Source organism: Chrysochloris asiatica, unplaced genomic scaffold, assembly GCF_000296735.1.
Source record: "Chrysochloris asiatica unplaced genomic scaffold, ChrAsi1.0 scaffold00015, whole genome shotgun sequence".
NCBI classification, from domain to species: domain Eukaryota; kingdom Metazoa; phylum Chordata; class Mammalia; order Afrosoricida; family Chrysochloridae; genus Chrysochloris; species Chrysochloris asiatica.
The window spans coordinates 6,984,859-7,000,361 of record NW_006408533.1 but is presented as its reverse complement, the minus strand read 5'-3'; the positions used below and the strand labels follow the sequence as shown (position 1 = coordinate 7,000,361).

The following is a 15,503-nucleotide window of genomic DNA, read 5'->3' as shown; positions in this document are numbered from 1 at the left end:
GGACTGATGAATGGCACAGCCTCTGGGTTCAAATTTTGCCTCTGCCACTTATGACTGGACATACGTGGGCATGCTTTCTCAAAAATTTCCAAGTCTCATTTTCCTCATCTGTAAAACAGGGATAAAAATATTCACATGTATTACAGGATTATTGGACACTAATCTAGATAACATACATCATTTAGCATTGTACCTAAATCATAAGTGTTATTTCTGTTAAGTGCCATCAAGTCGGTTCCAACTCATAGTGACCCATAGTGTATAGGGTTTCTGAGTAGCAACTGGTGGGGTTAAACTGCCAACATTGTGGTTAGTGGTCCTGGTGCTTTTCCTACAGCACCACACCAGAACACTAAATTAGTGCTTAATAAATGTTCATTGGATTCCTAGTGTGGTGCTGTAGGGTCAGTACTACTTAGGACCACAAGGTCAGCAGTTCAAATTCACCAGCTGCTCTTCGTAAACCCTATATAGGGTAGCTATGAGTCGGAACCAACTCGATGGGACCTAACAACACATATTATTTATTATTTTATGTTATCAAGATCCTTAAAAGAGTTGTAAGGATACAATAAACATTTAATAAATTTTAGGCAACAAATTTACAAGACAGTTGGTTTTATCACTTCCATTTCTTCAAGGAGGGAATTGAGTTTAATGGTTAAGAATTTGAACTGGATTCTAAACCATTACTTTCCTTCTAGGTATGATGATATTATTATTTGATTTTCTTCTACCCTCTAGCCCCACCCCAAATCTTACCATTGTCTCTCTGAATCTGTGATTCCTAATGAATGGCCTGTTGCATGTGACCAGTGCCACATGTATTCCAGTATCCTAAATCATAGTCAACATTCCTTTACCATATGCTGCCAGTCTCTTCACCTCCACAAAAACTAATTGGTCATCAAGTTCCTTTTCAGTTACCCCAAAAAATGTCTCTTACATTTATTCCCACTCCTAACTCCTGACTTTGGGAAGTAGGTCAGACTTCTATTAAGGTCTTTGTATCATTTCTTCCTAGCCTTGCCATAGTTGCACCTTACATCTGTTTGTATGGTTCATTAAGATCTGTCTCCATCACTTAGTGAAAGCAAAGTCCTGTCTTATTGTATACATTATTTTATCCAAGTAAATTGCAACATTGCCTTGTAACATTCAATAATACTTGCCCAAATAAGTGAGTGACTGTTCTCACCATTTCATTCAGTGTTTCCAAAGTGTGTTACACACGTATAATCGTAAAATGCTTTTAATTGATGCATGCAGGGAAACTCTAGGGACAATTAGAAACCACAAGCCTTTTAGATACCATTCTGTTAAGTAGATACTTCCAGAGTCCAATAATTTTATTATGTTTATTTTTATAGTTACTATATATGGCATGTGATGTTCTTTTTCCATTTGCAGTACTTTTACAATGGAGTAAGTTTTCAAAAAAGTAAGATCAAGACTATCAAATAGTGACTGATAATATAGAAATCTGCAGATATGGAAGAATTGCAGAGATAGTACATGAATCACTGCAATTTGCTAGATAGTGATCTAGTTTATATGTTTTAATTAATAACTGATTGCTGGCCTTAGAAATAAGAGGCTTTTCCTATAATCTGAAGTGATCTTTCCAAGGTAGCATGAGGCCTGTAATGTTCATAGCTAACCCATATAGGGTTTCTGAAGAACAAGGAAAGACATAGAACTAATACCAACACATCACCCACTGACATCAAGACAACTCTGACCTATAGTGATAGAGGACACAGTAGAACTGGCCCATAGGATTTCTGAGGCTGTAATCACTACGGAAGCAGACCGTCTCATCTTTTCTTCCATGAAGCATCTTATTAGTAACCTTGCAGTTACCAGCCCAGCACGTAGGCTGTTGTACCATGTGGCCTTCTTAAGAACTGATGACAACCACTGAAACTAAGAACAGTGGTAAAGGTGTGTTCTGGGAGTGCAGTCCTGAGGAAGCAAGGGCTCTCAGAAGTCATCTCTGAAGTGATTTGTTAGCTGCATGTTTACCAGGTTCTGAATGAGGGGAAAATTTTCTAGGCCAGAGTATGTTAGATGGTGAAATCATGCCTCATTTCCCAGCAAAGCAGGAAGTTTTAAATAAAGTTGAAGTTTAGTATAAGACTCTCCCGGATGGAGCACAGACATACCAAATGCAAGGACATTTAAACAACTGCCTGTTAATGCACAAAATTATGTTCGATTTATTGAGGATGAGCTTCAAATTCTAATTAAATGGACCAGCATAGGTAAATCCAGAGAGTCTATGATTCAACTCTTGTAAGGATTTTCAGTGACACAAGAAATACTCCCAAGAAGGGGAATAAAAGATTTTCATAAGCATTTCATTTATGATCTGTAAATTCAAGAATAAAGACATTAAAGTGAGTTGTAGGCCTACAGTTGTTTCTGGTCTTTTAAGGTGGATGGATGGTTGTCGGTGGAAATAAACGGCATATTTCAATGTCAGCTTTCCTTCTTTGGCATGATTGCCAAATCATTTGTTGCTCCTGCTGCTCATGGTGCACATTTTCTGTTAATGTTTAGTAATCATATAATCCATGTTTGAAATCTAAAACAGAATTACTTCAATGTATTTTTTCCTCATTATTGGCATGGTGTACTCTTAGGTTTAGTCCTTATTAAACAGTAAGAACAATTAATGCAGTTTGGCACAAATGTTTTTACATTCTGCTCATTCAATTTTTGTCAATGTAATCTTTGCTGTTATTTAAAAATAATAATTAAATGAAAGGGGTCCTGTAAACTCTTGTTATGCTATCAAAAAAAATGTCAGTATAATCTTTACTGTTAGAAAAAAAAATAGCCCTAGTGACATTTTGACTTCATAATCCTTTGATGTGGGGCACTGCCCTATATTGTAGGATGCTTAGTAGCATTCTTGATCTGTACCCACTAAGATACCACACCTTCCCTAGTAGTGACAACTAGCTGTCCCTGGAGTTGAGCAGGGTGCCTACACCTTTCCAGTTGAAAGTCACTGCTCTAGGAAAAAGGCAATTCCAGATGCAATGGCAGACGGCCGTGGCTAGGCATTTAACAAGAAATACAAAAAGTTCAAGGTATGGGGTAAGTGGATGAAAGGTGATAGCTTCGTTAAGATCGATGAGTCACGTAGAGTGATGGATTAACACAGCAAGCCCATGAGTTAGGATTTGATGCCATTTAGAACAGGAAGTGAGGGAATGTTTTTAACCATGACACCACTTGATCAGATTTGGGAATATGAGGGTGGGAAATCAATTTCTTATAAAAACTAAATGTCAGTCTTTCAGAACCAGATGCCCAATGACTAAATTCATCTAGAAGCTCTGAATAGTTATGTTGTCTAACACACAGACTATCATGCATTCCTTACTAAATGTAAGAACATTTTACCAATCAAACATTTGAAAATGGACATCATATTTTTTGAAAAATGGATATTGTTTTATTTAAAGAGGTATTTTATTTTAGAAATAACAGTATTGTTTTGTGACTCACAGATTTCAAAACTAGCTTGAAGCAATAAGAAATTACAACTATTATCTACTTATCCCAGTATTTCAGCTCAATGCAAATTGTATTTATTATGATTCTATAACTTTAAAGATCTCTGTAGGGAAAACAACTGAGAACATACTGTATCTCCATACAATATCGACATGCATTTTTTTGTCTTTAAAAAAAAATTCATACATTCGTTCCTCCCCCTTCCCCCACCATTTGAGAATGTTCATCTACAACTGTATATGACAGCTAAAAAAAGTGGTATTGCAAAGTCATAACAAATTTTTATTGTCATGGTTTTCAGCCGGGAGGCTGAACTAAATGCCTTCCAAAATTCTTTCACTGCCCATGAGAGCATTAAGCTGAAGTGACTCTCGATCAGCAGAAGAAAGGCATTGAAAATGTTTTAGCATAGTAAGCATTACATAGTGAGGTGATACGGGTTCAGAAAAATTAAAATGGATCAGCCAGCAATATTCCTTTTTTCCCATCATTCAAAAAATTTCTCTTTTAGGAAAACAAAAAACCTAAAATTAACAACTGCTAGGATTGGCATTTGGATGGACAGGGACTTAAAATCTAATGTGGGAGGTTTGGATTTCCCTCCTACTCCATTCTTTTTCCTCGCCCTTGGCACTAACAACTAAATCAAAAGCTACAATTTGTGTCTGTTCTGTCCAGGCTCCAGAAATCCCTTAAAAACGGCCATTCATAATGTTAGCTATATTTAGAGTCAAGAGAAGCCATACTTAACAGTAACAGTTTATTTTGTATTTTGTATGAAGAAGAGAGTTTTGTTCAGAATGGTTTAACATTTATGAAGCCGAAGCTGATCTTTTTTTTTTTTTTTTAATCTGTTCCAATTTCCACAGAGATTTCAAGTGATTTTAGATATGCTATTTGGTTAGATTATCCTAGTAGAAAAACTTGGTCAGCTAGTGCCACAGACTTCTCAGTCTCAAGATTTTTTTTTCTTGGATACATTACAGTCTAATTTGGTTCCCCTTTAAAATAATTCAGTCTGGAATTTGAAAGCAGTGGGGTGCTTATATGGTAATAACTGTCTAAACGTAAATGTATCTTTATCTATCATAGGCCTGTGCTCAGAGTAATGGGTTGATGGAATTATTCCCAAATAGCAGTGCATTTAGTATACAATGTTCCAGGTGTCCTGGCTTGGCGCCACACGTTAATGCTCTGGACTGCAAGGTAGTTTTGAACTGCACAGTTGGTGGTTCAAGCTCACCAGCCACTCCTCGGAAACCCTATACAGGGTCGCTATGAATTGGAACCAACTCGATGGCACTTAACAACAACAAAAACTATGTTTCAGGACTAAGGATTTAGAGATTAACCCTTTAATTGGGTTTTAGCTTTGTTTAAGAATAAACCAGTTGGTCAGTAGTCAATTCCAGTTCGTGGTGAAGTGACCCCACATGTAGCATAGTAGAAGAGCACTCCAGAGGGTTTCAATGACTGAGTTTTCCAGTACTATATTGGCAGGACTTTCTTTTGAGGTGCTTTTGGGTGGGCTCCAACTTTTCAGTTAACAGTCACGTACCTTAACCATTGGCATACCAAGGGACTCCTATTTAAGAATATATAATTCTTATTTGTTGGGAATGGTATGTACTAATGGAAGTAAGAAAGTATTTGTTATCAGCTCTGTTGTAACAGAAAGAACATATATAAAAATAAAGAAAGGGAAAACATGGATTGTGAATTATATGTGCTTTCCTTTCCTTCTTGAAAGTCTTCTTTTTTTTTTTTTTTTTTTTAAGTCTCCTTAGATGGTTAGAAATTGATTGTTATTGTTGTTGTTGTTAAGGTCCGTTGAGTTGCTATGGTCCCAACCCATGGCGACCCTGTATAGGGTTTCCAAGGAGCAGTGGGTTTGAATTGCTGCTGACCATGATGTTTACAATCCATTGCTGACCGTGTGGTAAATACAAATCATGTAACTTTACTGCTTTACCACAATGTTGTGAACTTTAGAAGAAAGCAAAATGTTGAAACCAGATGTTGACTTCAGCTGAGCTGTGAATTTCACATATCTGTACTGTGTTACTTCCTCCTCATAGAGGTAAACATGCACAGTTAATTCTACTGAGACAGGGAGCAGATCTGGGCTTCCTAAGTTATAGTAAACTCCACTTGGAAAATTTCAAATAACATTAGAATGAATGATGGCTGTGTTCTCTATGTGTGGTCAAGAGCCATTTACACAGCAACTGTTTCGTCTTCTTGAGGAGTGAGTTTCATTTTCGTGTTGTTACCTTTATTTCTGTTTAGAAAGTGCAACAGTATACGTTAATAATTCAAGCTACTGACATGGAAGGAAATCCCATGTATGGCCTTTCCAACACAGCCACGGCTGTGATCACCGTGACCGACGTCAATGACAATCCTCCAGAGTTTACAGCAATGACGGTAAGCACAGACTGCCACTCACACACCTCCAGGTCTCAGGTCCATGTCTGAAACATTTGTCATGAATAACAATGTGATAAATAAAGGTGGAACGTGTTTATGCTAATCACAGAATGACTTTTAACTTAAGCATTTTCAGTCACCAGGGCTTTAAATAGAGCACCCAAGGAATTTGTTTTCTGATAATCTCCAAGTTCACTATTAATGCTATCAGATGCTGCCTGAAAATAATGCCCTAAAGGGTTTGTGCTCTTTTAACCAAATACTTGTATCTTCATGTACATGAATTAGTGACAGATTCTGTCTCCTTCTCTAGCACATAAGTATCTATATCTTGAGTGAAATTACCTCCCAGAGACTAGTCCTTCCCCTTGATCCTGCTTTCATCTCCCACATACTCACAAATGGGTACTAATTTTAATATTAATGAAACTGTACCATAATTTGATAGAAAAATGGGCTACTGAAAATGATGATAGTGCTTTTAAAGTCAGATATAAATGCTGAGGTTGCCTGCATTACTGGCCTCCTCGTTTAGTGTCGATGATAAAGATTTAATGGTGCAGTGAAAAGGGAATGGTGTGGTCATTGACATGCTGTCCTTCCATGATCCATGTCATTCACCTGACTGAGGTTTGTCTTTCTGTAGTTCTATGGTGAAGTCCCTGAGAATAAGTTTAACGTCGTAGTAGCTAATCTAACAGTGACGGATAAGGATCAGCCTCATACGCCGGCTTGGAACGCAGTGTACAGAATCAGTGGTGGAGATCCTACAGGGCGTTTTGTCATCCGGACTGACCCTAACAGCAATGACGGCTTAGTCACTGTGGTCAAAGTAAGTGTCCTCTCCGCCTTTGAATCTTGCAAACAGGCACTCAGTGATGGCCTGTGTATGCCTCCATTGTCCTTTTATTTCACTCTTGAATCTTAGGATTTTTTTATTATTATTTTTTTTATTCAAGCATCTTTAAACCTGAAATTAATATGTATTTTAGGAATGGTAGCATTTCTTATATTTAAATTTATGTTGTGACTGCAGACAACATAAATTGAAATTGCATCATAGTCTCACATTATGCCTGGAATATGATTGTTTTAAAGTCAGCGTAGACTGTTGGACCAATCTGAAGATAGGACAGTCCTCAGCAATATAGCTGTCAATGTAGTTGATACATTAGCAATACATTACACTGTTTTTTTTATGAAATAGTTACCAGTTGATAACTATTAAAAATGATGATGCACCTCTACTAGTTTCATGTCAATAGATTATTATTGGAGTACAGCAGGTAAAGAATAAATCAGAATATATCACAGAAGTAAAGTAGAATGAGAAGAGAAGAAGAGGGCCAATGGTTTTAAAAGGTTTTGATTTTATGTTGCTGTTTTCAAATGTTATTTTCAAGACTTCAGGGAATTGGTTCTTCTGATCTTTAATTACACAAAACAACCCTGAATGCTGGAGGCAAAGGTGATGTTCTTCAAGTAGAATAAATACACAACTCTAACTTCAAAATTATTTCAGGTGAAAGCCCCCCTTCCTTTTTACCTACCCAGTAAAGGGATTTGTTTTCTTGTCCCCCACTCCAACACTTGGTTTGTAAGCACTCCAAATAAGAGTGAGATTCAGAAAGTTCATGAAAAAAATGAAATTAAAGATAATGAAATCTCACCACAAACTTTTTGAAACCCCCTTGTATTGCCTGATTTAGAAAGGTAAATGAGGTGCACATTACAAATAACTTTTTTGTATATCTGAGTAAAGTGGTAAGTTTTCCTCCACGTGATGAGAGCTGGAAGCTATCTGAATTAACCCACTGAGTGGAGAGGGATATCTGCATTTATTAGGAGCCTTAACTTCAGAACCAAAATGCCTGTGTTCAAATCCCAGCACTGCTACTGGGTAAAAGTGTTACTGTGGCAAGTTATTTCACCTCCCTCAGACTTCCTTTCCTGATGCCGAAAGTGGGGCTGATGAGGGTATCTCAGTCACAGTGCTGTGGTAAAGAATCAGTGAATTTAATGCACATAAGTATTCGAACCAACCATGCATAACATAACATAACATAACATAACATAAATGTTCTGTCAAGGACATTTTCATGCGACTAATGAGATCACTCAAGACATGTGTTTGGAGACTGGAAGATTTGATCTAGATTAAGAAACTGGTGTGGTGCTAACAATGTGGCTTTCTTCTTAGCATTCCCTCTTGATCATTTTTAGACTGCCAGTGAGCAGTGAGTTCACCAAGGTTTTTTGTCCTGTTTCCACTGCACAAGAATGTTTATCTGCATCTCCACTTGAAGGTGATCAAAGGAAATTAAGAGTGAAAGTCCAGCCTCGTCCCCTGGTAACATTTCTATTCACAGCAGGATCTAGCTGTACTAAGGAAGCTAACATTTGCTTTAAGATACAGTGGCATATTGCATTTTTCTAGTTCTGTTTTTAGAACTGGGGTTTTTACAGACCAGTAAAATGCCCAGAATTATTTTGGAAGAATGCCAAAACTCAGTTTGCTAAGTAAGGGCAACAACAACGAAAAAGCCAACAAGACAAAGAAACCTATCAACAAACAGTATTATCTGAAAGGGAGTACATGGAAGTGTGTATTTCAAAATGTATTCTTAACAGTGAATGATATCTTAAAATTGAATAGGTTTAACTGCAAGAGGGGTGGGGATGAGGAGCTTACTACATTTTCCATTTTTTTTTGTTTTTGCTTTTTTCATCCCATAAGAGGCTAGTAAACACTTTCTTGGACTTGTAGAAGTCTTAGTAACATTGCTAAAGAATACAGAATGGGACCTTCGTTTTCTTACTTTGCCACAGATATTTAGTATTTTTTTTAGTGTTTTTGGTAAATAGTGCTGTTCTTAATAAGAATAATCAAACTTGTTGATGTATTAAAAAATGAGGACCAGTGTGCAACAATAACTTGGATGCATTTGTGAACATAAATTTGCTAATACCAATACTTTAAAGAAATACGTTAAAGAGAAATGTTTTCATCATGGTCCATGCAAATGCATGTATTTCACTAATTTGAGAAGAAGCTCATGGTGCAGTGAATCAAGATTTAAAGTATTTTGGAAATTTCGTTGATAGACTAAACTGCAGATTGCAAGTATTTGTATTTCCTACGAAAAAATACATTTTTCTTTCTCATTTTTTTTTTTTCAGCCAATCGACTTTGAAACAAATAGGATGTTTATCCTTACTGTCGCTGCAGAAAATCAAGTGCCATTAGCCAAGGGTATTCAGCACCCACCTCAGTCAACTGCAACAGTGTCTGTTACAGTTATCGATGTGAATGAAAACCCATATTTTGTACCCAACCCCAAGATTATTCGCCAAGAAGAAGGTCTTCATGCTGGTACTGTGTTAACTACTTTCACTGCTCAGGATCCAGACCGATACATGCAGCAAAATATTAAGTATGACTTCCCTTTATGGTGATTTGTAATTAACATTATGTACTGCACTATGTATTATAATTATTTAACTTACTGTTTGAATAAGAAGTTTATCTTGGAGCCAAACTAGTTATTTATGAATTCTCCTATCAGTAAATTGGTGGCTGAATCAGATAGCAAATACAATGGATCAACTTTTGTATTATTTGGAAAAGAATAGAATTGTTTCTGCCTCTTTTTTTTTACCTGCCCCATTTTCCTTTTTCTTTCTTGTTTTTTTTAAAAATAATTATTAATAATGATTTTGCCTGAGTTTTTAAACCAATTATCACAAGCAGGTTCTACAGTCAGTAAATAAACACTCTCAGAAAATTGTAGCATTTATCTTTTCTCTACACAAGAAGAAAAGAAACCTCATGCCAAAACTAAGATCTGAGAGAAAGTTATGTCTCTTCCTTACTTACCCAGAGTTACTGGATATGTAAAATTTATCCGTAAAGATTTTCAGCCTCAGCAAAATGTAATTTATACTTTCAAATAAGTAAGTAGATACAGGAAGAGTATATGCCACACAACTACTCTACATAGCTGGTGATGATAATTGTTTTTACTACCTCATTTAAAAAAACAAAAAAACTTCTTTTAAGGACTACTGCTAACAGGTAACTACTTTATCATGTCTTCCCCATTTCTCTATACATTGAACTCAAGCCAGTTAAATAGCTAATTATTAGGTGTCTTGAAATCCTATAATTTTTTTTTTTTCTTTCTAAGAACATAATGTTTGTTGTCATTCTTAAGTGCCATCAAGTCGTTTCTGACCCAAAATGACCCTGTATAGGGTTTTCCAGAAGCTACTGATGAGCTTGAACCAACAACCTGGTAATTCAAACTGACCTTGCAGTCCAGTGCATTTGCCCACAGCACCACACCAAAGCATATTACATGTATATTATTTCCAGTCTGAACAAGAATACTGATTGAAGACCTCATTTGGTGCAAATAGTTAAGTGCTCTGGTGTGGTACAATAGGATTAGTAGTAGAATGCTAACTACAAGGTTAGTGGTTCAAACCCACCAGCTGCTCTTCAAAAACCCTATACAGAGTTGCTATGAATCAGAACCAACTTAATGGCACTTAATAAACAACAACAACTAGCCAAAAGGTTGGCCTTTGAAATACTCCCAGAGGAGCCTCAGAAGACAGGCGTAGCATTTTGCTTCTGAAAGCTCACATCCTTGAAAACCCTCGGGAGCAGTTCTATTCTGTGCTCACAGGGCCACCATGTTTCAGACCTGATTTTTATGGCAACTAACAACAATAAATATATTGGTTCTCCTAGCTTGAAATACTCCTTCCCACTTAAGAAACAAACAAAGGGGTGTGGTTCTGAGGCTTAGAGAAATGGGGGAGATCCTAATAGGAACAGCATTGCTGAGGGTCTCTACACTGTTGCCTCATCTCCGCCATGATGAGGTTGTAAAACATTCTAGGAGTATTCTGTGATAGAAATCTACATTTCTATCATAATTTAAATCCTTGAGGCCCGAGTTTATTTAGAAGATGCTGTATCTCTACCATAGATAATCATTAAATGAAACAGCCTTAAAAAAGACATGCCAAATCTGCCCATGGCCCCAGTACAGAAACTGATTATTAAGTATGCCCCTCAAACTCATAGACTATTTCTTTCCTGCCTGACTGAACACAACCTTTATATGCCTCCAAAACCATTGCCACAGAAATACTTTTTCATGTTAAGAAGGCTATGTTTCCCACCATAATCGAAAAAAATGTAAGTTAATGAGCTGATTGTATATGGAATTAAATCTGTAAAATATGCTTTGTAAAAAAGAATTTCAAAATAACTAAATGTGCTGTGTTTTCATTTTGTAGATACACAAAATTATCTGATCCTGCCAATTGGCTAAAATTAGATCCTGTGAATGGACAAATAACTACAATTGCTGTTTTAGACAGAGAATCCCCAAATGTGAAAAACAATATATATAATGCTACTTTCCTTGCTACAGACAATGGTACGTAATTAGATAGAGTCCCCGTATTCTTCTCTAGATTGTTACAGAGAGGAGAGCTTCATCATGCGTGCATCATCAGGAAATGAGGTTTTCTATGAAACTCAATTGTCTAGAAAACTGACCTTTATTACTCTAAGGCCAACTGTTCTTTCCTGCTTCCAATGGGCTTTCTATTGCTTACATTCTTGTCTTCTATAATGAGTGTTCTCAATGTCCATAGGCCTTTCAGGCTAACCCAGTATTTGGATTATAGACTTCAGCTGTCTTAATGCTTCGCCACACGTTCATACCTTATTGCAGCAATATGACTCTATCCTTACTGGTCCCAGAACATTGCTTTTTGAGTTGTTTTAAAATTTCTTCTAGTCTCTGCTGCATCTCTTTATCTGTCTCAAGCAACCTTCCTCTTCCTAATTCTCTGTCTTTAATTGGCTCTGGGCTGTTGTTGTTAAGTACCATGGAGTCAATTCCGACTCATAGTGAACCCTGCACAGGGTTTCCAAACCCGCAAATCTTTACAGGAGCAGAACGCCTCATCTTTCTCCCGCAGAACAGCTGGTAGTATCGAACTGCCAACCTTGAGGCTAGCAGCCCGATTCGTAACCACGACACTAGGAAACTCTTAATTTTGTGGTCTAATTGGAATAAGTAAGTATGTGAAATTGAGTGCACTGTTGGCTAAGATCAAGTGTAGTATTCGAGTCCCGGTGTGACTCTGGTGTGAAGCACTGGTCCACAAGTTCACTTTGAACCACAAGATGTGCAGTTCAAACTCACCAGCTGCTCCTTGGAAAGCATATACAGGGTTGCTATGATTCTGAACTGACTCAATGGCATCTAACAATAACAACTACAATTTAGCACCATTTTGGTATTGTGGGGGGGGGTTTCTCTTCTTTTGGGGTCTCTGCTGGGTTCTAAATTGTTAAGATCCATAGATAAGCACTTTTTTTAGATATATAAGATTAAAATTGAGGTACCTTAGTGGTACAGTGGTTAAAACTCTTGCCTGCTAACTGAAAGGTCAACAGTTTTAACCCACCAGCCACTCTAGAAGAACAAACCTGGTGTACTGCTCCCTTACATTTTGTTGTTGTCAAGTGCCTTAGAGTCCATTCCAACTCATAGCGACCTTGTATTGGGTTTCCAAGGTGTAGCTGGTGGGTTTGAACTGCTGACCTTGTGTTCAGAGCCTAGTGCTGACCCTACATTACAGCCTAGGAAGTCCTATGGGGCCATTCTACTCTGTTGTATTGGATTGCTAAGGGTTGGAATTGACTCAACAACACCTAACAATAAGATGAAACCTAAAGACAAACATTTTTCCTTTATTAAGTAAATATGACTTGTGTTTAAGAGTGTAAGTTCTGGAATGCTCTCTGACAACGTCAGTCCAAATTTTAGTTCTACCACTTTCTAATTGGACATCTGATAGGAAGAGATCCATATCTGTGCCCATTCTAAAAAGAGATATCCAAACGGAATGCAGAAGTCATTAGACAATATCAATATTTCAGGCAAATAAAATTTTTCTAAAGGTAATTAAAAAATGGCTGCAACAATACATTGACAAAGAACTTCCAGATGTTCAAGACTAATTCAGATGAGGATGTGAAATGAAAGATTTCATTCCTGACATCAGATGTATCTTAGCTGAAAGCAGAGAATACCTGGAAGATATTTATCTGTGCCTTATTAGCTATACAAAGGCTTTCAATTGTGTGGATCATGACAATTTATGGACAACATTTCAGAAAATGAGTATTCCAGAGCACTTAATTGAGCTCATGAGGAACCTGTACGCAGACCAAGAGACAGTTGTTGAAACAGAACAAGGGAACACTGAATGGATTAAAATTAGGAAAGATGTGTGCCAGGGTCTGTATGCTGAGCACATATTCTGAGAAGCTGGATTATATGAAGAAGAATGTGGCTTCAGGATTGGAGAAAGACTTATTACAGCCTGCAATATGCAGATGATACAACCTTGCTTGCTGAAGGGAAAGAGGATTAAAAATACTTACTGTTAAAGATCAAAGACCACAGCCTTCAGTATAGATTACACCTCAATGTAAAGAACACAAAAATCCTCACCATTGGACCAATAAATAACATAATTGAAGTTGTCAAAGACTTTATTTTGCTTGGATCTGCCATCAGCACTCATGGAAGCAGCAGTCAAGAAATTGAGCCACCTATTGCATTGGGCAAATCTGCTGCACAAGACCTCTTTCAAATGTTCAAGAGCAAAGATGTCAGTGAGAGGACTAATATGACCCTGACCCAAGCTATGGTATTTTCAGTAGCCTTATGTGCTTGTGAAAGTTGGTCAATGAATAAGGGAGACTGTAGAAAAATTGATGCATTTGACTTATAGTATTGGAGGAGATTATTAAAAATACCATGGACTGCACCGGCAAAGAACAAAAAACTTCTTTATTGGAAGAAGTCCAGCCAGAATGCTCCTTAGAAGTCAGAATGGGCAGACGTCATCTCTCATCCCTGGAAAAGGATATCATACTTGAGAAAGTGGAGGGTCAGCAAAACAGAGGAAGATGTACCCAACAAGATGCATTGGTACAGTGTCAGCAGACTGGGCAACAATTGTGAGCTTGGCGCAGGAAAGTACCAACTCGCTATGAGCTTGTACTGACTCTCTTCGACCTAACAACAACTGGAATTGTTGACAAGCTTTTAAATGCCAGCTTCTTCTTTGTAAGATAATGGTTGGTGTTTTCAAGTACCTTCACATTGGTTCCAACTCATAGCAACCCTGTATAGGGTTTCCGGGGAGATGCTGATGAATTTGATCTGCTGACCTTGCAGTTTAAACCAGCCTTGCTATCGAGAGCTTATTCTACAGTGCCAGACTACCCAGTTAACATAGTATTGTAGCAATAAAACGATAACGTTGAAAGAGTGTCTAGCATAAACTAAACACTCACATGTTTTTTGAGTCAAATGAGTTTTCTGATACAGCATCTTGCAGTGAAATGAGAATGGATTTCGAGTTACTCGGACCAGTCTTGAGTAAAAGCTCCATCACTTATGGCCATAAGCAGTTTACAGAGACCCAGGCTCCTCATCTGTTGAAACCATTTTAGGATTGCAATGAAATGATGTATCTACATCAATCCAGTTCTTTCTTGAGCAGGCTGTTGGTTAATCAATAAATATTGTTTCTCTTCACCATGGTATTCCTTCCCAAGATGGAGTCTCTGGTTTTATATTACCTATCTGTACTTCATTCTGGTCTTTCATCGATGTGTTTGAATTGAAAAAATGATTGGTATTGGCTTCAAAATAGAATCACATTCATATTTTCAAATATTTTTAGTGCTAAACTGTTAATGCTAGTGTTTAATAAAAATAGCAGGCTTCAATTTAGTAGTCAAGATGTGCAGTTTGAACAGTGTGGCCCATCAACACTTTTAATACTAGCAGTTTCAATGAGCATTTGCAAGTCCTATACAGTAGGAATTGCTGAGATTAATCTCTAGTAAATCTGAATGTTAGCATGCCAAACCAAAATTTGTAAGTCTTTCTAATACATGACTTCTAATGTTCAAATGGGTCTGTAGGGTAAGCACTAGACTAGTAACCTGGTGTGGCACTGTAGGATAACCACAAGGTCAGTGGTTCAAACTCAACCGTCGCTCCTCAGAAATCCTACACAGGGTTGGAAAGGACTCTGCCATTTAGCAACAATTAACTACAAGTTCTGGTTCAAGTCCACCATTTGCTCCTCAGGAGAAAGGTGAAGCTTTCTGCTTCCGCAAAGATTTACAGACTCAGAAACCCTATACAGGTCTTGAAGTGTCTGGACCGACTCCATGGCACTTAGAAAACAACAGCATTCAAATAGAGTAGAACTTGGTAGGATCTGTGTCTGCCATTGCACATCCAAATACAGAATGAGTGTCTGCCTGTTGTTTTCACAACATGTTCTATAAAGCTGCCATAACAAAATACCACAAACTTGGTAGCTTATAACACAGTAATTTATTGTCTCAGTTTGGAAGCCTCGTTTTCAGGGACATGTTGTCTCTAAAAAGCCTTCTCTTCTCTGTCTCCTGTCTTCTGCTAGCCCCA

The 15,503-nt window shown here is 37.4% G+C and overlaps 1 protein-coding gene across 1 annotated transcript in view; it reads left to right on the top strand.

Annotated features, from left to right (window-relative positions):
* CDH2 (cadherin 2, type 1, N-cadherin (neuronal)) overlaps positions 1–15,503 on the top strand; it is a 325,309-nt gene that overhangs the window by 257,577 nt on the left and 52,229 nt on the right. The window contains exons 8-11 of the mRNA XM_006835040.1: positions 5,818–5,955; positions 6,605–6,790; positions 9,139–9,392; positions 11,269–11,411. Of these exons, the coding sequence (XP_006835103.1) occupies positions 5,818–5,955; positions 6,605–6,790; positions 9,139–9,392; positions 11,269–11,411 (721 nt within the window). The remainder of the gene's footprint in view (positions 1–5,817; positions 5,956–6,604; positions 6,791–9,138; positions 9,393–11,268; positions 11,412–15,503) is intronic.